At 45.3% G+C, this 24,426-nt stretch overlaps 1 protein-coding gene across 1 annotated transcript in view; it reads right to left on the bottom strand.

Moving 5' to 3' along the window:
• The window catches only part of RAB27A (RAB27A, member RAS oncogene family), a 37,576-nt gene that overhangs the window by 4,651 nt on the left and 8,499 nt on the right, over positions 1 to 24,426 (bottom strand). Inside the window, 3 exon segments of the mRNA XM_006163292.3 lie at positions 11,681 to 11,804; positions 21,834 to 21,937; positions 23,362 to 23,447. Coding sequence (XP_006163354.1) covers positions 11,681 to 11,804; positions 21,834 to 21,937; positions 23,362 to 23,447 — 314 coding nt within the window.

The following is a 24,426-nucleotide window of genomic DNA, read 5'->3' as shown; positions in this document are numbered from 1 at the left end:
CTGAACCGGTCTCCTCCAACCTTGAGCAACTTTGTCAGGGTCTGTGGGCGAGCGGGACAAATACCCTTTTCTGTGCGAGCCGCGTGGTGGGAGCTATTGGGAAGCGCTGTCCCACAGCCGTGCTATGTCCCACAGCCGTGCTGCGTGCAGAACCCACCCCAACAGCAGAACGGTCCGTTCCGTGTCTACGCTGTCTCACACGGTAACCAGCAGCCACATGTAACTACTGAGCACTGAAAACAGAGCTAATGCACCCAAGGACCCAAATTTTTTATTTGAATGCATTTTGATTCTGATCGCTATATTTGGCTCATGGCTATTGTACTGGACAGCACAGGCTTGGAGAAATGGTCAGTCTGCACACACGGCATTACCTCCAGGACAGTGACTGCGGTACTGCTGCAACAGTGAAAACTCTAACCTACATGCCCATCCACGAGTACCTGGACAAGGGAGCCGTGCGGTTTTCACACAATACTTACGATGTAGTAACATGGCCCAGAGCCCCTAAACTAAATATTGAATAAAAAACAATTTATGTGATATGAGATACTTTGTGTAAAGAACACAAAATAATCATACTTCATTATAAAAAACCATACCTCTATCATAGATATACAACTTCTTGGGCTAGAAATAGGTCATTTGCAATGCTTTTCAACTAAAAGTTACAGAGAGTTATAGTCCATATTGGTATAAAATACAAATTTATTATATTGCAAAATGAGTCCCCAAATACAGAGCTTCTTATATTGACTAATTTAGTGGCTGAAAACACAAACGAAGGCCCGAGAGGCTGCAATCTTTCTTTTCTCTCTCTTTTTTTTTTTTTTCGGAGAGGTTTTCGCTATAGGGCATGTGCGCTCGCCAGACAGAGAGAGACATAGGGACAGAAAGTGAGAAATCACCCCCCAGAGGGGATGGTCATGTCGCAATCCCTTCTCCTCCATTCTCCTCTTGAGATCTTGGGTACACACGCACACGCACCCGGCGTGAGTTTTAAGCCACCGGGTCCGGGACGTGAACCGCTGTCAACTACGTGGGAGTCCAGCAACATAGCCATTACGCTAACTGCTGGTTCCTGAGGCTGCAATCTTTCTGTCCTGCCATCCTCAGCCTGTCAGTTTTGTCACAGTCTGACTCCTTAATGGCTACACCATTCCAGGCATCACACCTCAACACAAGAAACTGCTGAGGAAGAAGAGATTCTCTCAGGGCCAGAAGGTGGCATGGTAGTTAAGGTACTGGACTCCCACGTGGCTGACCACAGGTCAAGCCCTGGACCTGGGGGTACTGGGTACATGTTCGCTTGTGTCTAAAACTCCCAGATGAGAATGGAGGAGACAGGATTGTGGTGTGGCCATGCCCCCCAGGCAGTGATTCCTCACTTTCCTCCTCTCTGTCTTTGTCAGTGCTCTCTAGCAAGTGTGCATATCCCATGGCAAAAAAAAACTTAAAAATAAAAAAAAAAGACTCTCTCTTCCTGTGTTCATCTCTCTCAGAAGGGACAACCTCAACGAGGCTTCCTCTCCCATCTCATTGATCAAAATGGTGTCACATATCAATGCCGAAACTAAGCTCTGGAAAGAGACATGGTACCAGGGCCGGCAGGTGGCATGACGACTAAGGCACTGGACTCCCACACGGCAAACAGTGGTTTGAGGCTCAAACCTGGTGACTTGAAAATCACCCTGGGTGTGTGTGTGCTTACCTAAAATCCCAAGAGAATGGAGGAAAAGGGATTACATTGTGGTCAGCCCCCCAGGGGGTGATTTCTCACTTTCCCTTTCACTAGCTCTCAGTCTCTCTGATAGGTGTGTGCACCCCTATGGCCAAAACCTCCATTTAGAGAGAGAGAGAGAGAGAGGTGGTGCCGCATAATTGGCTTATACCCGTCAGTCGCCCTGAGGCTGGGGTTGGTACCTGCCTCTCCTAAATAACAGGCCCTCTTGAAGTAGAGTAGATATCTAAAGAAAATTAGGATTCTGTGAAGAAGAAAAGGAACGAGGGAGGGATGTTGTCTAGACAACCAACAGTATCTGCACAGGAAGTGGACACGGCGGTTTCCTCTGAGGTGGTCGGTGGAACTGCAATCTGGGAGAGCAGAAAGGAGGTTCCACTGTGCCATCCAAAACCTTCCTTCAAGCAGGGCTGTGGTACGAAAAGGCCTGGACTGCACGTTCCTGTTCTCCCCCCGGGTACTCCCATACCGTCCTACCTCGTGTTCACGTCAGGAGACGTCCTCTCGGTGTGAGCTAAAGGAACACTGACTTCCAAAACTGCCTACTTCCTAAATGAGAAAACGTGCTTGCAAGTACTTTGAAAACTATAAAACCCAAGGGCGGAGGCCACAGACAGTACCAGGCACTGGTGATGAGCCACAGCCTGAATAATCCAGGCTGCATGAGTTCAATTCCAGTGCTACATTTTTTCAAGCTATTACCCTCTGGGCCTCATGTGTGACACCAAATAATATCAGTAACTTCTTGTAAAGGTTAAAAAAACTAGTACAGAAAGCACTTATGGAGGAGTTCGACCCAGTGGGGCCGCAAAATCTGTTCCGAGGCTTTGACCCTTGAGTACAGCTTTAGTCGGCTCAGCACGTTGGCAAGGCTGCTGCTGTAAGCCCCCTGACCTATGAGCAAAGCTTGAGTCGACTCAGCATGTTGGCAAGGCCGCTCATTGTATGCTCCAGAGACTGCAGTAGCCTTACTGAAAAGTGACTTCCCTCTGACTCCCTAATATACTACTTAAGATTTGTCAAAAGTCCCCTGACCCCTCCCCTTTGCCTTGACCACCTACTGTTAATTCCAATGCTTCATCCCTGCGGTCACAATAGAGGGTGTGCTAAAGTCATATCTAGGCAAAAATCTTCTTGACCTTTAAAATGCCCTTCAAAATACATTTAACATAAGCTTAAAAATAACCTTTTAGGCCAAAACTGGCCCAGGACACTCCTGCCCCACAGTAGCTAATGATCTAACAAAATATATAACAGCAGTGCCACAGGCACAACAGAATGCTTAAATATGCCACAAACCCACCTTAAAATTCTTCATTAACCTGTTAGTCACTTTACCGCCAGTTAAAAAAACTGTCCCTGCCCTTACCAAATAAACAATAGTTTCACCCCTTTAAAATATATTAGGATTCCTTAAATTAAGTTTTAAATCCCTATAAAATTATGTAAATATCATTCTTTATTAAAATCCATAAAAGCTAATATCTATACTTAAAATTTTCTATTCTCAGCATTGTGCTCAATAATCACAAAATGGCTGCCACCACATCGACTAATAATTATCTCTTCTTGCTAAAACTGCTTTCCCAAAACTGTATTCCATAAAGACACCTACATCAAACAAACAATTGCAAAACTGCAATAGACCCACTCTTAATCCAACCCTAAATAAAAATCTATGTTCTCTATTGTTAAAACTTTATAAACTAATAATCAAAACACGTAGCCCCTCACCCATTTACTTACATATATCACATTTTCAATAAAAAGGCACAATAATTCCAAGCAATTGTCACACCACAAAAAGCAATCTCTGGGGAGTGTCTGACTCAAGACGTGCATATAAATGGCACCAAGGCCTTAATCTTCCTTTCCTGCGCTGCCTTCTTCCCACGAGTCAACCCACCCCCACCCGCCAAGGCTAGACCCCAGCACACTTAGACCAGAAACTGAAACATAGTAAACACTTGATAAATGTTTATTTCTAACACAGAAATGGGTTAGGTTACAATCAATCTATTTATAATTTTGTTGTTTAAAACTCAGAACACATCTGGCCAATAGGTGGTGTGGTGGTTAAGGTGCTGAATCTCCCATGGTTGACAACAGAGTTTGAGTCCCAGACCCAGCAGTTTGAAGTCCTGGACCTGGTGGCTTGAAAATCACGCCAGGCGTGTGTGTGGTGGTGGGGGGGGTGCACACACGCGCACCCAAGAGATCCTGGGAGAAGAATGGAAGAAAAGAGATTGTGGTGTGGCCATCCCCCTGGGAAGTGATTTCTCATTTTCCCTCTCACTGTCTCTTTCTGTCTCTCTCTCTGGCAAGTGCACATGCCCTGAGGCAAAAATCCCTTTAAAAAAAAGACAAAAAAGAAAAGATTTTTAGATTTTTTTCATCAGAGTCTTCTGAACAATTAGAGCAATCTGCTTTTTGTATGTACAGGAATAAATTAATGCTACAGTTCACCCCACTCCACTCTCAGCTGTTAGAGCTTCCAGAAGAAAAGCAAACTACATGAGATCACAGCGAAGACTCTAAATTAAGACTCTCCTTCCATAAGAAAATCATGTCCCAGAGACAGAAAGCTGTCTACATTTGACAGTTGAATGATTCAGCTTGTCATGAAGCCATAGAAAGTCTAGTGGATAGAGTCAGGGAAAAAATATTTTTTAAATTGCCAGAGGGTACATGAGTCACCACATAAACACAGAGAAGTGGTGGTGGAGGGGGGTGGAGAGGCACCCCCAAAAAGATATAGTCCTGGTGCAACCCCTTCTCCATTTACCCACCCGTCAGAATTTCAGGCATGCAAGCACCTGCCGGCTGGGACTTGAACTGCTCTCGGCCATGTAGGATCCCACTCCCTTAAGCACTAGGCCATGGGGCCAGCCCTGAGTTAGAAATATTTTTATGCCCATATCTTCATGATTTTCATTTTTTAAAAAAATATAAGCTACTTTCTCAGGCTATTTTTATTAAATATATTATGCACATATTAAAGCAGTATAAAAATCTCTCAGTCTGGGGCCAAGGGAAGAAGTAAAGAGAAAAGAGAGAATAGAGTATACCTCTTAAGATTCTTCGAGTTCTACAAAAATCAAAGATGCACAATATAAAGTGATGTTCTTTGTTTGAGATGATGAATACAGGGGCCAGCGTGGTGGTTAAGGGTGCTGGTCCCCCACATGACCCTGGCAGCTTGCTTTCTCACTGCGCTCCCCCCTCCCCTTGTGCTCTCTCTCTATTCCTCTCTGGTCAAGTTAAAAAATAAATAAATAAGTTAAATTTTTAAAAAGTTCTTTAAAAAAATGATGAATATCATAAGATCCTGGATTTAATAATCACACATTACATGCATGCTTTAAAAAAACATATTGTACTCCACAAAGATGTACAATTAAAAGCAAATAAGAAATTATAAAATAAAATCTACGTAAATAAATAACTCACCCTTTCCTCAGTAATCCTTAGAGTTTCTGTCTTAAAATGCAAGATAAATCTTCATTTGGGTTCTCTATTCAATTCTTTATAAGCGAGCAAACAAACAGGATTCTGAGTTTCAGAGCCAGCTACTCATAGCCCTACTTCAGCTCTGGACCCTCTTCCCCCATCTCTGTAAAGGTGAGTAACAGTGGTCCATGGGAGCTTGGTCAGGAGGAAATGAAATAATACAAGTCCAGTGCTCAGCACAAACTTAGCACTCCACAGTACTCAGTACATACCAATAATAGGTTTTCTTCACTTTTCTTTAAAAATGAAAAAAAAAAAAAAAAAAAACTGGGACCAGCAGATGGCATAATAGTTACGTTGCTGGACTTCCACATAGTTGACGGGCAGTTCGAGTCCTGGATCAAGCGACTTGGAACTCATGCCAGGCACGTGTGTGTGCTTATCCAAAATCCCAAGAGGAGAATGGAGGAGAAGGGATTATGGCATGGCCATCCCCCCGGAGAAGGGGGAGGTGATATCTCACTTTCTGTCTCTCTCTGTCTCTCCAGCAAGTGCACATCCCCTATAGCAAAAATCTCTCTTAAAAAAACTGTTTTTCCTAAAAGGGGCCATAGGTGGCATGGTGGTTAAGGCGTTGAACTCCCCCATGGCTCAAGTCCCAGAACTGGTAGCTTTCTTTCTCTCTCTCTCTTTTTCTCTCTAGTGAGCATATATGCTCTATAGAAAAATTAAATAATAATAATAGTAATAAAATAAAATTAGTAATTCTTATAAAGAATTATTAGGCAAACGTTTAATAATCTGAGCTTAAATTCAAGATCCATTGTCCCCTGTTCAACTGTAGGAAGACTGCTATGTTCTTTCTGTCCACATGGTGGTGCTAAAGTAGCACTAAGTAATGGAGCAGACTCGCCAGAGGTAAAAAGTTCTATACTGCTAATTACATTAGTCTATAAATGGCCACATGCAGACAACTAATTCTGGTGTGCTTCAAAAATACTGATTAATTACAGGTTTTAAAATATAAAAATAAGTGAACAAAATGATAAATATCTTCAAATCATAAGAGAGACAGTATTGGGACCAGCAGTTGACGTAATGGCTATATCGCTGGACTCCCATGTGGTCGACCGCAGTTCGAGTCCCAGACCCGGTGGCTTAAATTCACGCCGGGCGCGTGTGCATGTGTGCCCAAGATCCCGAGAGGAGAATGGAGGAGAGGGGATTGCGGCGTGGCCATCCCCCCTGGAGGGTGATTTCTGGCTTTCTGGCTTTCAGTCTCTCTCTGTCTCTTTGGCGAGTGCATGCGCCCTATAGCAAAAAACTAAAAAAAAAATAAATAAATAAAAGAGAGAGAGAGAGGCAGTATCATTTGTAGTTTTTCACTAAGATATCTGTATCTTGACGTAGTTATGATGTAGTTTCTATGCCAGAAAACAATCTGCCTCTCTTTCGCATGGATTTTCCAGCGATGTCATTGGGCACACTTTCTTTGCTCATGAGTGAGGTAAATAAACAACTGGTTTATTCTCTGCACGTAAACAATGTTTGCCCAAGGAAAATACCTGCTCACGTGCCCACCTGTTGAAGAAAATGCCTGCCAGCAGGCACACGTAACAGCGACTTAGCACTGACACCAGTGTCCTCAAAGTGCTGTCCTGAACACAGCAGCTACAGAGTCTGGGAAACAGTGGGAAACGTCCACCTAGGGGCTTCATCACAGCCCTCCTAAATCAGACCGCGTGGGAGCAAGTGTTCCTGATTCTGACGCACGTCGGACTTGGAGATCTAAGATGTCAGCTGAAAGAGGAATATCACCAACACTTCATCTTGCTTTCTAACATGTGTCGCTGACTTTGTAGCTATTTTAAAATGTTTCAAGGGCCATCAGGTGGCGTGGTGGTTAAGGTGCTGGACTCCCACATGGCTGACCACAGTTTGAGACCTGGACCCAGCTACTTGAACATCACACCTAGCACGTGTGTGAGAGTGCCCCAAATCCCAAGAGAATGGAGGAGAAGGGATTGTGGCATGGCCATTTTCCTTAGGGAGTGATTTCTCACTTTCTCTCGTACTGTCTGTGTCTGTCTCTGTCTCTGTCTTTCTCTCTGTCTCTCTCTGGTGAGCACACGCACCCTATGGCAAAAACCCTTTTAAAAAAAAACGTGTTTCAGCAACAGCGTGACCTGTCATCACTGAGGCTGGCAGAACAAGCGTGAGCAGGCCTTTGTTTTTCTCTCTCCTCTGACTTCATTACAACATCACTCGGTATAACTGACTGGAACGCATGGTCTGGTGCTTGTTCTAGGAAAACTCAGCTGGTTTACTAGGCATCGTTTTGTTTTGTTAGGAAGTGACCAAAGACCTCAAACTGCATCGGGAATTAAGGGTAGATAGACTCTGCGACTACTACAGTTGTCTTGTGCCCTTCGCCATCGTGCCTACAATTCTCCCCTCCCGTGTGCGGCTGCTGCAGGGAGGCCTCACTCCCGGATCCTCATCCCAGCACTCACAGACCGCAGGCCTGCAGAGTGGCTCTGACACACAGTCCTTCACTTTCCGAATGAATGTACATTCCAGAGAAGCGCTGTGAACCAGTGCTACGGTGCTCTGAGCTGGGAATGTGAGACTGCACCATAGGAACCAAAGTTTGTTTACTTATCAGACGACACACACGTGGTTTGAAGGCAGGCCATAGCTGCAGCCTGTGTACTCTTGTCACATAAACTGACCACCGCAGTCCCTTAGGGCATGAGCAGTCAATGAGAATGTTGTAACTAAGGATGAAACCAGATTTCCATACAAATAACTACATGATGATATGCCACGTTTGTGAAACGCGTGTGAACCAAATTACCTCATCACATCTTCCTCTGAAAATGCCAAACGTTCTACAGAAGGACCCTCGTGCTTCTTAAACTATAGCAGGACTGTCCCTACCCCTCGCCCCCTCTTTCCAAGGGATTCAATGATTCTTATCTGTTAATCCCTTCTCTTCTCATTTTAACTCAACTCAAAAACTCCAGATGGAGTCCCTCACTGTGCAACACTCCTCGGCCACTGTGAGCTGGGTGCAGAGGAAGACGGGCCCCACGTTCCTGCTGGATGTGACAGGAGGCAGTGCGAGGCTCTCCGCCACCAGGCCAACTGCGGAGAACCGAGAACCGGAACAGAGCAAGAAAAGGGCCAAAGACACCCGGGGGAGAAAGAAGTCAGCCCGACTCTCTCCCCAGTACTTGAAAGTACACTGGCTTGACTTGCTAACTCCACCAACTGCCCAGCTGTTTTTTTATTGACACTTCTCAAAAGCGTGGTCTATACCCTTGGTTTCCAGTGCTTCATCGCGTACTCCCTCCTGTCCGCTTGCAGCACAGCTCTCAGCTGCGAGGCTTCAGGACTCTCTGTAGCCTTTGATCTCTCGCTGTTTCTTGACCACTCCATCAGAGGAGTGCCTCTCATGGAGGAGGGAGCAGACCCAATGCCAAGGCCCTCCCTGCTTTGTAATACGTCCACTTGGTGAGGCCAAACAGCATTTCCCAGAATTCCCTTTCTGGCTAGAGTGGGCCATGACCGAGACTTCGGAGAGATCTGGAGGACAGAGGTGAAGCAGCAGCCGCCTCACAGCCCTGAGGCTCATCTGCTAGCTCAGCTCGTTGGCACACACCAGCAGGCAGGCCTCCCTCAGCTTTGCAGCGTGCTGGGGCTGCATGTGGCCAGGCCCATGAGGAAGGACTCCGGCTTTCGCAGGACGCCCACACCACGGAGAGCAGAGGCAACAAGAACTGACGTGGGTTTCAGTCTGTCATTGTGGGTCCAGACGGTTCTGACTTTTTACCATCCTTCCCCCCTGTCCTCCTGTGCTGTGGACTCCGAGCATGACCATCAGACACAACGACCCCTACAGAGATCGCAGAGCCAGGTCCACAGCGGCATAAGACCAAATCCCTGTAGTGGATCCCTCATGTATAGGAAAAGTTTTTTTTTTTAACTGAACCCAGGCTTACAAACACTTCCAGACCAATTATGTCAAAAGTGTGTTGGTGGGACCAGCAGTTAGCATAATGGGTATGTCACTGAACTCCCATGTAGCGAACTACGGTTCGAGCCCAGGACCCAGAGGCTTAAACTCATACCAGGCGCATGAGCGTGCATGCCCAAGATCCCGAGAGGAGAATAGAGGAGAAGGGATTGCGGCGTGACCATCCCCCTGGAGGGGTGATTTCTTGCTTTCTGTCTCTCTGTCTCTCTCTGTCTTTCTGGCAAGTGCACATGCCCTATAGTAAAAACCTCTACAAAAATAAATAAATAAATAAATAAATAAGCATGGTGATGAGGCCCAGACACTACGTATGTGCCAAACGCCCCCTCCCCCGAGGGGTCTCTAACACGGAGAAACAGCATCCAACCGCAAATCCTGCCAGAGTAGCACAGCATAGTTGATAGCGTTAAGGGGAAGAAATCTTGTTCTTTCCCACCTTGTGTATTTTCTCTAATTTACCTCTCCTTTTCCTTTCCATTTGCTAGAGGGTTTATGCACTCACTACGGGGCAGAGAGAGTAAGAAAGCACCCACCATGGGGGATGGTCACACCAGAATCTCTTTCCCATTTCTCCCTCCTTTCGGGATTTTGGACACACCTATACCTGCCCAGCTTGTTTCACAAGCCACAGGTCTGGAACTCAGACTTGACAGCCGGTCACGTGGGGTCTACCTGCTTAACTGCCATGCCACCAGCTGGTCCTCCTTTTCCTTTTCTATTGGAATAGAAAAAATATGTCATGACTTTTCTGACGACAAAACCCAGCCACTACTCACCTCATGGCTCAGTGCAATCTCCCTGTCTCTGGTCTTTCCTCCCCCCATTTCATCCTATCTACAAGCCCCCAAACTGACCTGGAAACGTATGCATAACATCGCTCCATGCTCAAAGGTTTTTTATTGTTGTTGTTTTTTGAGAGATTTTTGCTACAAGGTATGTGCACTCTCTGGAGAGAAAATGAAAGACAGAGAGACAGAGAGCGAGAAATCACCCCTCCCCCCAATGGGGATGGCCACACCACAATCCCTTCTCATCCCTTCTACTCCATTATCATCTTGGGATCTTGGGCACACACATGTGCCTGGTGTGAGTTTTAAGCTGCCGGGTCTGGGACTCAAACCGCACTCAACTAAGTGGGAGTCCAGCAATGTAACCATTATGCCACTGCTACTCCCCATGCTCAAAGGTTTTTTCAGCAATTCCCTGTCCCCCAAGGATAGAGTAAATCTCCTCACCTGTATGCAAAGCCCTTTGGGGTCGGGCTCCTCACCTGGCCAGCCTCTCCTTCCACATCCTTCCCAACAGAAACCTTATCCTTGAATGCATTCTGAGCCTTCGTCAGCCCAAGAAAGAGCAAAGCGGCAGTCACAGTGAAAAGGAAAAGCTGTCCCCTGGCCTCCTCGGATTCTGCCTGACCGCCAAGGCCACTGCTGGGTGACATCCCTTCCCACCCTTCACGCTATTTCTATCTCCCCTGCTCCTCCTTCTCCACCTCGCTTGCTGCCTCCCACTTTTTTTCCCCCCCTAGTTTTTGCTATAGTACACATGTGCCTTCCAGGAGAGAGAACGTGAGAAATCACCCCTGGGGGATGGCCACACTGCAATCCCTTCTTCTCACTCTCTTGGGATTTGGCGCACACATGCACACACGCCCATCATCATTTTCAAGCCACCGCATCTGGGACTTGAACAGGGCAGTCAACCATGTGGGATCCAGCACCTTAATCTTCATGCCACCTGCTGGCCTTCTGTCTCCCACCCTTAATAGGGTTTGAATTGACATTTGAATTATCATTGTATTAAAGATAGAAAAAAAGCAAAGCTCCAATTCCTTGGTACAGGTTTAATCCTCTATAAGCAGCAGCTGACCCCTTCTTTCATGTTCAATTCATGCTACTGCTACTATGACCCTATGCACAGAGCTCAAGGAGGGAAACAGTGATTTCTGACCTTTCACTACCAAAACATGGCCTAAACCAAAGGGGTTGCATGCTCTTCTCCCATAGTAGAAATTTCAAAGCCAGTTCCTGATCTGGAATACCCCGTAAGGCTGTCTCATATGCTAGAGATCCCCACAGGGTACATGAACTGGCTTTGAAATTTCCTGGCTACACATAAAGGATTTCCTTATCCGAGGAGCCTCCTTTTGCATCGTGCACTAACAAAGTTAGTGCATTCACATTCAAATCTTTCTACAAATGCCAAAAGATTGAGAAAATGGGACCAAACCACTAAAGGAGTATTTCACCCACACTTTCTTCCATGGCCCCCCTCTATCATAAGATAGTGACAGAAAAAAAGTAGGGAGCTGACACCTCCTAAGGCCTAGAGTTGAGTTTGGTTTTTTTTTCTCCTTTAATTTTTCCCTTTTTTCCTTTTTCATCACCCATTAACACACTAATGTTTATATTGAGAATATTTTCTCTAGATTTCTCCACAAAAATACTCACCCATATTTCTCTGCAAGTCCTCTGGCTTCCTCCTCTTTTACTACTCTCTGGTCTTCCAGATCACTCTTATTTCCACAGAGCACTATATCTGGGTTTTCACAATATGCATGCATTTGTAGCTGGCCTGTTAATATAAGACAAGAAAGTTTAATGTTGGGAAATCATACGATAAGCATAGGATCAACAGAAAATACATGCACAATTGTTTTGAAATGATAAATGTATATGAAGATATAAGGAAGTGATATAATGCTTTCAAAAGCACCAGTAATCCATACATCTGAATGGAAGGGCCAGCAGATGGTGTGGTGGTTAAGACGCTGGACTCCCACATGGCCGATAGCAGTTCAAGTCCCAGACCTGGAGGCTTGCTTCCTCACTTTCTTTCAATCTCTCCACCCCCTCTCCCTGGTGAGCGTACATACCCTACAGCAAATTTTTAAAAATAATAATGATGATAATAAATAAAATTAAATTTAAAAAAATTTTTTAAAACTGAGTGGAAGGATCCAGCAGTTAGTGTAATGGCTATGTTGCTGGACACCCACGTAGTCGACCACGGTTCACGTTCCGAACCCGGTGGCTTAAAACTCACACCGGGTGCGTGTGCGTGCATACCCAAGATCCCAAGAGGAGAATGGAGGAGAAGGGATTACGGCGTGACCATCCCCCCTGGGGGGTGATTTCTCACTTTCTGTCTCTATGTCTCTCTCTGTCTGTCTGGCGAGCGCACGCGCCCTACAGTGAAAACCTCTCCAAAAAAAAAAAAAAACTGAGTGGATAAGAAGAACTATGAAATGACTCCTGTCCTCAAGGATACACCCCAGTTTGTTTATATGAGAGAGTCACAGCGGGCTGGCTCTGAGGGCGCTGGTTAATCACCACGAATTGGGTGGTAAATCCCACGTGGCCAACCACAGACTCAGTCCAGCTTGATGGCATGAGAGGCACCAGGTCGTGTGCATGCAAGTCCCATATCCTGACAAGATGAGGAAGTGGAGGGAAGGGGAGTGTGGCATGGTCATGCTCCATTTCTCTCTCTCTCTCTCTCTCTTCCTCTTTTTGTCTCTTTCTCTGGCAAGTATATGTGCCTTCTCACAATTTTTTTTTTTAAAGGAGAGTTATGGAAGAATGTGCTAACTCTCCCAAGTGTGAGCACCCACATGTGTGCACACCCGCACAGAACACCTGACTTAGGGTGCACACGTGCTTGCCAAAAAGAGAGACGGGGCGAAGGGAGAAAGCATCCCCTGTCCCCCGATGGCAGATGGTCATGCTGCAATCCCTTCTCTTTTATCTCTCCCCTCTTTTGGCATTCCGGGCATACATGCACAGACACCAGCATGTTTCTCAAGCCACCAGGGTCAGGATTTGAACTGTGCAGTCCATCATGTGGGTTCCAGCTCCCTTAGGGTCAGTCCAACTCTTTTTTTTTTTCAGAATTATTTATCTATGGGACCAGCAGGTAGCGTAATGGCTATGTCATTGGACTCCCATGTAGTTGACCGCGGTTTGAGTCCCGAATCCGGTGTGAGTCCCGGATCCGGTGGCTTAAAACACTCCGGGCACATGTGTATGCATGAACAGGATCCTGAGAGGAGAAAGGGGGAGAAGGGATTGTGGCGTGGCCATCCCCCCTGGGGGGTGATTTCTGACTTTCTGTCTCTCTGTCTCTCTCTGTCTTTCTGGCAAGCGCACGCGCCCTATAGCAAAAACTTCTCCCCCAAAAAATTATTTATTTAATTCCATTTGTTATTATTATTTTTATTTTTAATTTAACCAGAGAGAGACAGAGAGAGAAAGGGAAAGCGACAAAGCAAGCCACCAGGTTCAAAATTTGAACCTTAGTTGGCCACATGGGGATCCAGAATCTTTAACCAGCATACCACCTGCTGGCCCCAGTCCAACTCTATGCTTTTTTTGTTGTTTTTGTTTTTGTTTTTGTTTTTTTGGAGAGGTTTTCTCACTATAGGGCACGTGTGCTTGCCAGGTGATGACTTACCTGGAGAGTCTCTGAATTAACTCATTTAATTCTTACCTTGACCCATTTGAAATAAGTACTATTATTATGACCGCTTATAGACAGAAATTGTGGCAAACTGAGCGTCATAAAGCCAGTAAATGGCAGAGCCAGGACTCAGTTATAGACACAATGGGCCCCAGGTCCAGACTCATAGCCCAAACCCCAGGTATGTGTGGTGGTAACAGGACACAGAGCCACTTTTGAAACCAGAAAGGTCTTATGGTAGAGGAAACCATGAAGCAAGTCGTGAGGGTGGATTTTGGAGGATATTCTGGAGTGTGGGAACAGCATGTGCAGTGACCCAGAGGAAAGGAAGGGCACACTTTACTGAAAACATTGCACAGTTCAGCCTTGCCTGGGAGACTTTGTTGCCCAACTTGCTCCTTCAGGCAAAAGAGTGTCCGCTACCGCAGGGTACCAGTGTGGACGCCCAGTAAATGCTCGCCTTTCTCCTGATGAGGGATGATCAACACCGCTTCATAATGAGAAACTAAATTGTCAACTCTCTTCTGGTTAACCATGATAAAAGATAAATTAGGCCCTACGCTGTGACATCTGTCTTAATGTGAAAGTGTGGGCTACTTTAATTTCATTCTGCGGAATGGTAAATAAGAAATACGACTTTATTTTCCTCCTTTGGGAGATTAAGTATTTAGCTTAGTGAAGCTCTTTTGTGATTCAATAGAAATAAAAATTCTTGGGACCAGCAGGCGGAGTAGTGGTTAAGGTGCTGGACACTCCCACATGGTCAACCACGGTTTGAGTCCCGGACCTGGTGGCTTGCTTTCTTACTTTCCCTCTCTCTCACTCTGTGTCTCTCTCTGGTCAAATTAAAATAAAATGAATGAATAAATAAAATAAAATAAATAATTCTTTTAAAAAAAGAAATAAAAATTCTTGGCACCAGCAGTTAGCATAATGGCTATGTAGTCGACCACAGTTTGCGTCCCGGACCCGGTGGCTTAAAACTCAATCTGGGTGCTTGTGCATGTGTGCCCAAGATCCCGAGAGGAGAATGGAGGAGAAGGATTGTGACGTGGCCAACCCCCCAGGTGGTAATTTCTCGCTTCATGTCTCTCTGTCTCTCTCTGTCTGTCTGGCAAGCACATGTGCCCTATAGCAAAAACCTCTCATAAAAAAAAGAAAAGAAAAAAAGAAAAGAAAAGAAATATAAATTCTCAGGTCCCACCCCAGATGCCCAGATGTACACTTCTGAATCAAGAAGGCTGGAGTTCTGGAGTTGGGACCGGAGGTTTGTAGTTTAACCAGCCCTCTGGTGATTCAGATGCACACGCACTCTAGAACCACTAAGCAAATATATTAAATCAGGGGGTCCCAACCTCCATGCCACAGGCCGAACCGGTCATTATTATTATAATGTAATACAAATAGAGAGCACAATGAATGTAATGAGCTTAAATCATCCAGAAACCATTCCCAACACTCCAGTCTGTGGAAAATGAGCTTCCATGAAACCAGTCCCTAGGCCAAAAACGTTGGGACTGCTGAATTAAAGCATTTATAAGAACCGTAAGTATGGGCCAGCAGGTGGTGTGGAAGTTAAGGCACTGGATTCCCACATGACTGAGTCCACGGTTCTGGTCCCAGACCTGGCACCTTGAAAATCACACCAGGTGTGTGTGTGTGTATGTGTGTGTGCACATGTCCCAAATCCCAAAAGGAGAATGGAGGAAAAGGGACTGCAGTGTAGCCATCCCTGCTGTCGGTGATTTCTCACTTTCTCTCTCTCTCTCTGTCTCCCCAGAGAGTGCATGTGCCCTATAGCAAAAACTGGATAAAAAAGAAAACTGTAAGTTTTATCAATAATAAAGGTTAATATGTTTATTCTGGGAAATATAGGAAGTGTGACTATCAGGGATTGTTTTGTTTTCTTTTTCAGTCTTTTTTCCACATACTAATTATGAAAAGTAAACTAACCAGTTACTTTAAAATCTCACTAGGAAAAAGCACTGCGCAACTGGAGGTTGTGTGTGTTAAGGAAAAGCTACCAGGAATTAGAAGGTGGAAAAAAACCTAATTTGTCACTGAAATTTTCAGAGAGGCCATTTTCCATTTTTCTGCCAGGTTTTAAAGAATAAGCAGAAGGGCCAGCAGGTGGCATGGTGGTTAAGGCACTGGACTTCCACATGGCCAACTGCAGTTCAAGTCCTGGACCTGATGGCTTGCTTTCTCACACTCCTTCTCTCTCTTTCTCTCTGTCTCTCTTTGGTCAAGTTGAAGAATAATAATAATTAATAAAATAAAATAAATAATTCTTTAAAAAGATAGTATTAGAAAAGAATAAGCAGGGGGACCACCAGTTGGCATAGTGATTACATCTCTGGACTCCCATGTAGTCGACTGCAGTTCGGGTCCCAGACCTGGTGGCTTAAACATGCCAGGCACTTGTGTGTGCCCAAGATCCTGAGAGGAGAATGGAGGAGAAGGGATTGCAGAGTGGCCACCCCTCCCCCCGGCGGGTGATTTCTCACTTTCTGTCTCTCTGTCTCTGTCTTTTGAGCAAGCACATGTACCCCATAGGGAAAAAGAAAAACTCTCCAAAAAATAAAATAAGCAGAAATCTACTTGCTTTTTAAAAATAGGGATGGAGGTAGAACTGGCATTTCACATAGAAGGAAGAATAGGAATGAAAATAGAGAAGCAAAAATACATAAAATACATACTTTTGGACTCGTGCACCATCAATGTGAGGCTATAGAGGAAAATTTAGAAATGGAGACTACTTTAAAGTTCCCTTAGAAAGCAGGCAGACCCCAGGGGAGGGATGATGCTTAGACCTCGGAACTCCAGGAGACAGGGAGCGAACCCAGCACTCCCCTTTACCCTTCAGATTGCCACCCAGGCCCAGGAGCCCAGCTCACCGCTCGGTCTCCTAAACTGAAGGGCCTCGCATTTCACCTGCAGTGCTCTTCCCAAGAGGGCACGGAGAGACTCAGAGTCAAGACCGAGAGTCTGCAAAGAGCAAAGGGAGGGTACACATGGCTGTCCTCTCCCAGCCAGTCAGGGCCAGGAGTCAACCACGTCCTTAGTGCAATGCTTTCTCAGTTCGACCTTGATGCCATACACATGTGAGAGTTTAACAAAAATGAGGAGTGAATGATCCCTATCCTATTCAAAATACTAACAGAAAAAAGAAATGTACAGGTAACTAACAAATTTTTTTCTTTCTTTCTTTCTTTTTTTTTTGGAGAGGTTTTGCTATAGGGTGTGTGTGCTCACCAAAAAGACAGAGACAAAGAGACAGAAAGCGAGAAATTACCCCCCGGGGGATGGCCACACCACAATCCCTTCTCCTCCATTCTTCTCTCAGGATCTTGGGCACGCATGCACACGCGCCCGGCGTGAGTTTAAGCCAGCAGGTCCAGGACTTGAACCGCAGTCTACTACATGGGAGTCCAGCGCACTCCCCTTTACCCTTCAGATTGCCACCCAGGCCCAGGAGCCCAGCTCACCGCTCGGTCTCCTAAACTGAAGGGCCTCGCATTTCACCTGCAGTGCTCTTCCCAAGAGGGCACGGAGAGACTCAGAGTCAAGACCGAGAGTCTGCAAAGAGCAAAGGGAGGGTACACATGGCTGTCCTCTCCCAGCCAGTCAGGGCCAGGAGTCAACCACGTCCTTAGTGCAATGCTTTCTCAGTTCGACCTTGATGCCATACACATGTGAGAGTTTAACAAAAATGAGGAGTGAATGATCCCTATCCTATTCAAAATACTAACAGAAAAAAGAAATGTACAGGTAACTAACAAATTTTTTTCTTTCTTTCTTTCTTTTTTTTTTGGAGAGGTTTTGCTATAGGGTGTGTGTGCTCACCAAAAAGACAGAGACAAAGAGACAGAAAGCGAGAAATTACCCCCCGGGGGATGGCCACACCACAATCCCTTCTCCTCCATTCTTCTCTCAGGATCTTGGGCACGCATGCACACGCGCCCGGCGTGAGTTTAAGCCAGCAGGTCCAGGACTTGAACCGCAGTCTACTACATGGGAGTCCAGCAACATAGCCATTATGCCAACTACAGGTCCCCAAGATAACTACCAAATTTCTATTGCTAGTTAAGATTGGAGGCCCCGTTTCTGTGGCACAGTGGTAATACAAGTGCCCTGCAAAGCTGGAAATGATATGTTCAACCATGGGTTTGGATCCCCTGGCTGACTTGAAAACAGGCTGGGCATCAGGGATCCTAAGGAGTGAGAGATTCAGAAAAGGTATCATGGCTTGAAAAACCCCTGTCAGAGGTGCCCCTTTCTTTGTATGCATATGCTCATAATTAAAAATTAAAAAGAAGATTTGATATTAATACCTCATTGGACATTTGATCATTTAACTTAAAGGGAAGGTGGAACAGGGAGAATACTTTTCATTGAAATGATGAAATCTTTAACACATACAAGTTTGCCATGCCTAACTGGGCAATAATAATTCCTTTATTCTAACAAAACAAAACACATTCTTACACATAATTCCCAATAATTTTGATATCTAGCTATAAAGCCCAGATGAACCAGATTTATCTAACGTCTTAGATTTTCAATTTCTACTGTGTAAAGCAAATGGGTCAATTATCTTCCGAAGCTAAGATTCTATGAGCAATCTCTGGAGCCAGAAGGTGGTGTGGTGGTTAAGGCGCTAGATTCCCACGTGACCAACTGTGGTTCGAGTCCTTATCTGGCAGCTTAAAAATCATGCCAGGTGCATGTATGTGCATACCCAAAATCCTAAGAGGAGAATGGACGAGAAGAGACTACAACATGGCCGTCTCTCCTGGGAGGTGATTTCTCGCTGCCCCCACCCCACCCCTACCCCGGCTCTTTCTCCAGCAAGAGCATGTGCCCTATGGCAAAACCTTAAAAACAAACAAACAAAAAAAGATTCTATGAGCCATCTCTAGTGGCTTATAAAATGAGTTTAAAAAATGCTCAGAACTGGGACCAGCAGGTGGTGTGGTGGTTGAGGTGCTGGATTCCCACACAGCCAACCATGGTTTGAGCCCTAGACCAAGCAACTTGCTTTCTCACTTTCCCTCTCCCTCTCTCTGTCTCTCTCTGGTGAGCACACATGCCCAGTAGCACATTTTAAAAATAATATTAATAGTAATTTTTTAAATTAAATCAATAATTCTCTTGGTGGGGAGGGAGAACCAGAACTTAGGATCAGCAGGTGCTGTAGTGGTTAAGGTGCTGGACTCTCACATGGACAACTGTGATTCAAGTCCTGGATCCAATGGCTTGGAAATCATGCCAGGTACATGCACGTGCCCAAAATCCCGAGAGGAGAATGGAAGAGAAGGGATTGTGGTAAGGCCATCCCCCAGGTGGGTGATTTCTCACTTTCCTTCTCTCTGTCTCTCTCTGGTGAGCATACAAGCCTTATGGCAAAAACCTTTCAAAGAAAACAGAAGTTGTCCTGCTGATACAAAGGAGAGGAGGCTAAGCAAGGGCTAAGGATACAGGGTTAGGTTCAGCTGTGAGGGGAGGGAACGGGGTGGGAGGGAAGGGAGGTATGCGGCTCAGCCAGGCCTCTAACCAAGGGCAGCCTTGCAAAAGGCCACTGAACTGAAAGTCAAACGCTCACACCCTTGAATAAATCTACTACTCTTTAAGGCTGAGTGTCCTCATTTTAAAATAAGGACACAATGTCTACAGGAATGTCCGCACAGAGTGATTGTGACAATCGGATATACCGTATGTGAACACACTTTGACAACTCACTACATAAATTAGCTATATTCTCCCCCTCCAATTTTTTTTTTTTTAGCGGTTTTCGCTATAGGGCGCGTGCGCTCGCCAGACAGACAGAGAGAGACATAGAGACAGAAAGCGAGAAATCACCCCCAGGGAGGATGGTCACACCGCAATCCCTTCTCCTCCATTCTCCTCTCGGGATCTTGGGCACGCACACGTGCCCGGCGTGAGTTTTAAGTCACCAGGTCCGGGATGCGAACCGCGGTTGTCTACGTGGGAGTCCAGTGACATAGCCATTATGCTAACTGCTGGTTCCCAGTAGCTCATTTTTAAAATAAGGTGTTTGTGCTATGGACACTATGGCTAGTTTTCCTTTCATAATCTTAAAATACTGAGTACTTTTTCATAGTAGATGTTCTTAGATAAGTGCTTTAAAGATTTAGATGTGAAGAATTTAATATCACCGCCTTCTGTAAGATTCTCTAGGGTTACACTAAAATTACCCAAGAAGGAAACTGTGTATCTGGATGGTGTAATCTGGTCAAGTGGCAGGATTCTAAGTAGCAATTACCCAATCATTTAGGAGGCTAGAATCTCTGAAGAGCTCTTCCTCTTTTCCTAAGCCGCCTGAGGTGATCTTTGAAAATGGTTGGCTATTCACTTGACCCAGAGAACTCCACAAAGTCATGCAAATCAAGAGGTTCAAATCTTCCTGTTCACTTTAAAAACATTCATGAAACCGCCCAGGCCATCAAGGGTATGCATTCCGAAAAGCCACCAAGTATCTGAAGGATGTCACTTTACAGGAGCCGTGTGTGCCATTCCGTCATTACAATGGCGGAGTTGGTAGATGTGCCCAGGCTAAACAGTGGGGCTGGGCACAAGGTCAGTGGCCCAAAAAGAGTGCTGAGTTTTTGCTGCACCTGCTTAAAAATGCAGAGAGTAAAGCTGAACGTAGGGGTCAGATGTGGATTCTCTGGTCATTGAGCACACTCAGGTGAACAAGGCACCCAAGCTGCTCCGTCGTGTGTACAGAAACTCGTGGGGAGATTAACCCAGACGTGAGCTGCCCTGCCACGTGGAGATGATCCTCACTGACGAGGAGCAAATTGTACCTAAACCAGAAGAGGAAGTTGCACGAAGAAAAAGATAGCCCAGAAAAAACTGAGGAAACAAAAACGTACAGCATGAGAATGAAGAATAGTCAGCGTAAAATAAATGTAGATAAAAGTGGGGGAAAAAAAAAAAAAAGAATCTCTCCAACGAGACAACATGAAGGCTGATGTTTATTGAGCTCGGGCCGCTTCCGCCATGCAGTAACAGAACTGTCCATACAAAGTCCTCCTGGCAGATGATCTGACTCTAAAGGCAGAGAAGGGGCCTCTGAGCACAGAAAGGACAGAGCTAGGGCTGGGGTCTATTTAACCGCAGAGATGGCAGAAGGAGAGAGAGCACACAACGGCAAACAAACACCCGGAGATTTCACTTTTCCGAGCTTCTAATTCCTCATCTATGAGGGGCTTCAAAATATTCATGACAGGGACCAGCAGTTAGCGTAATGGCTATGTCACTGGACTCCCATGTAGTCGATTGCGGTTCGAGTCCCAGACCCAGCGGCTTAAATTCATGCTGGGTGCATGTGCATGCATGCCTAAGATCCCAAGAGGAGAATGGAGGAGAAGGGATTGTGGCATGGCCATCCCCTGTGGGGGGTGATTTCTCGCTTTCTGTCTCTCTGTCTCTCTCTGCCTCTCTGGAGAGCGCACGTGCCCTGTAGCAAAAATCTCTCAAAAAAATATTCACGGCAAAAATGAAATTAACGTACGAGTTCATCTTAGTGGAAAAAAAGTTTGCAATCCATGTATTTGATTCTCAGAGTCTACATTTTCTATGAGCTTTTTTCCTTGATTCGTGATAAAGCAGGTGTGTGTACATGAGAGAGAGCACCCTGCCTCAGGCTCTGGCCACACCCTGGTCCCCTTTCTCTAGTCCCTCCATCCTGTTGGCTTCTGAGCACTGGCATGTGTGCCAAGCAGGTTTCCCCTGGCCGAGGATTTGAACCATAGTCACCATGTGAGATTTCCCTGGAGCCCATTACTGCTGTGCCACAGATCTGGTCCCTCCATAAATTTTATGAAGACCCCTGTCTAAAATAACGACAAGAGTCCCCCCGTGGGACACATGCATTAGAAGATTACTCGTTAGATTATAGTGCCGCTTTGCTCCTGAGCACAGGAAGCACCTAATAAGTCGGAAATAGTATTGCTGGGAAAAACGGGATATTCCAGTTATCTTTGCACCTCAAGTAAACACCCTGCCCCTTTAAACAGCAAATTGCACTAGGAGTTCCTCCCAAACAGTGTACAACAGGAGAGCGCGTGGGAATTCCGCTTCAGGGGTGGAGAGTGGGAGGCAGGGAGTAACACTTACTTATCCAGTTTCGGACATTGAGGAAACTTTGCTCATTTGTTACATCAAAAAGCAGAAGAAAACCCATGGCGTCTCTGAAGAAGGCAGTTGTCAAGCTCCGGAACCTGGGAACGGGAAAGCAGGATGGTCACCTAACCCCGGCCCCATTCCTGAAATATCAACCGACCAGCAATGCCCTCAGCCCCTTGCACATTTCAATAACGATCAATGAAGGTATCCAAAGTGTACAGGGCGGTTCCTTGCCTCTTCCACACGCTTACGGGTTAGCAGACCTTGCGACTTGAACACTAAGCCGGCCGGACAGGCGTGGCGAGAAGGACCTCGTGATCTTAGCGGCACCCGAGGTCTGATTGCACAGCTGAGTTAATCAGGTCAGAAGCAGCGGTGCTTGCTGTGTACGTTTTCCTTCTGTGAAAGCTGGATATGCTGTGCCGGTACGTCCCATGGCCTCTGCATGTGGGTCTCTACAGAAATCTCTTATCTCCGATAAGCACTTACTTGGCTTTGGGGTGGAATAGTATTGACTCAGGCCCTATCCCTTCTCGGTGCTCTGGCTTCCAACAGCACTAACTTTGCAATAAAGAAATAAACCGTCCAGCTTTAGTCTGCCGCCTCCTCTCTTTCCCCCTAACAATGACCTTCCTGTCACTTTGCCTCCATGCAAAGCTTGTAACTGACGGGCTAGACTGAGGACAAGAATATTGGGATAAACCTGTCATCTCATCAGCACTGTGAGGTTTTTCCCAAGTATTTTTAACCAGTGTTTTCATAAAGACAAAAGGTCTTATCACTTAGAGATAAATACCAAACTAATTATGAAAAAAAAAAAATGTCTGGGATTTCTTTCCAAAGACTACAGAAGCTGAGGGGTGAGAAGCAGGAAGGGAGACACAGGGAATAATAGCAGCCACAATTTGATAACTGCTGAAACTGAGTACCGAGCACAAGTTCAAGATACCATCCTCTCCACTTGGGTATATGTTTGAAGGTCTCCATAACAAACAGTTTTTAAAAATGAAACAAAACAAACTCTTTAAAGGTGTCTTTGAGAAGAAAAACAGAAGCTGTAGCTAACTAAAAGCAATTTTCTATCAACGTTTCATGTGGCTTGTTTTGGTCAAGTAACCCTCTGGCTACACGAATTAATTTAACCAGATTTCTCACTGGGTTTTAACAATCGAGTAATAACAAGGTGATTTTGCAGCTTTCTCATGGTCAAGTAAATAGCAAAAGAAATGGAGAAAAACGTGCAATTCTTTAAGATGAAGAAAAAAAAATCAAACTAAGACTATCCATTTGGAAAGAGATTCATCTTTCCTTTGATCGTGTATGGAATAAAGCTGCTGTTATCATCCCAGACTCATAAATTTCCTACTAATGTGGCAGCCTCTCTTATCCAGGAGCAAACCGACTAATCAGCGGGCTTTTTCCTGCTCAGGTTACTGGGTGAGAGTGTAGCTGGTTTGTTTTTTTTTTTCTTTTTTCTTTTCCTTTCTTCAGTAGGAGCATGTAACCGAAGATTCCATACCTCTCTTGCCCTGCTGTGTCCCATAACTGCAGGTGGATCCTCTGGCCTCTGCCAGCGGCTCCATCTGGCCCACTGGCTCTGTACACCTGAAACACAAAGTGAAAAAAGAACTTCTGAGACCAGTGACCTCTTCTCACCTTTCCATTCATTGCAAATCCCCAAAGCTGCTAACCTTAAGCAAACTCCCTCTAGAATACAATCCTATGTGTATTTTATGCTAAATAATTGTATATGCATAATAAAATAATTCATATTAATAAACATACACATTATATATTTAAAACATTTTTAAGCAATTTTTTAAAATTATTTGTAACACAGTATCATCATCTTATCTTTCTTCAAAGTTCCCTTGGATCACTATTTCAGGAAATAGTTCCTTCCCATGGCTTTTCTCTATACAATTTTTATTTTTTTCCTTAAGACAGGATCTTGCTGTGACAATCCATCCTTAGCCTCCCAAGTAGCCAGGACCATAGACCGCCAATCCTGGCTCTTTTCCAGGCAGGGTGTTGCTATGTTGCCCAGGCCAGTCTCACGTTGGGCAACTCCTGCATCAGCCTCCCAAGTCACTAGGATTACAGGCACACACCGCCAAGCCCAGCCCATGCCCCGGCAGGGGATTGAACCCAATCTCCCACGTGGTCTCAGCCTATAGATCAGGGCCTTAGCAACACATGCCACCCTGGCTGCACCCCTATTTGATCTTTAAAGAGTGCTCTTAAAACAATATGATAGAAATCACTTCTGGAACAGCACAGAGAGAACCCTCAAAAATCTCTTCCTCCTTAAAAACAATGGCAATACTGATAAAAATGTCAAGATAACTTTTTCATAACTCCGGAAATTAACAAAGGTTTGCAACACCTCCAGGATCATTTATTCAAGAAAAACAGCAGCATATCAGGAGAGTGTGGGAGGGGAAGAGCATAGGAAAGGAAATTTCAGGAAAACAGTAGAGAGGTAAAGCATTTGTGGGACACAGATATGGTTTATTATCTGTCGATGAGGACGTGTATAGTATTCTCAACTGGGCTGGACTGAGGTGCATATCATGCTGGGGAA

Source organism: Tupaia chinensis, unplaced genomic scaffold (assembly GCF_000334495.1).
Source record: "Tupaia chinensis unplaced genomic scaffold, TupChi_1.0 Scaffold141943_1, whole genome shotgun sequence".
Classification (NCBI taxonomy): Eukaryota; Metazoa; Chordata; class Mammalia; order Scandentia; family Tupaiidae; genus Tupaia; species Tupaia belangeri.
The sequence above is the reverse complement of the archived record's forward strand: the minus strand, read 5'-3'. Positions and strand labels throughout refer to the sequence as shown.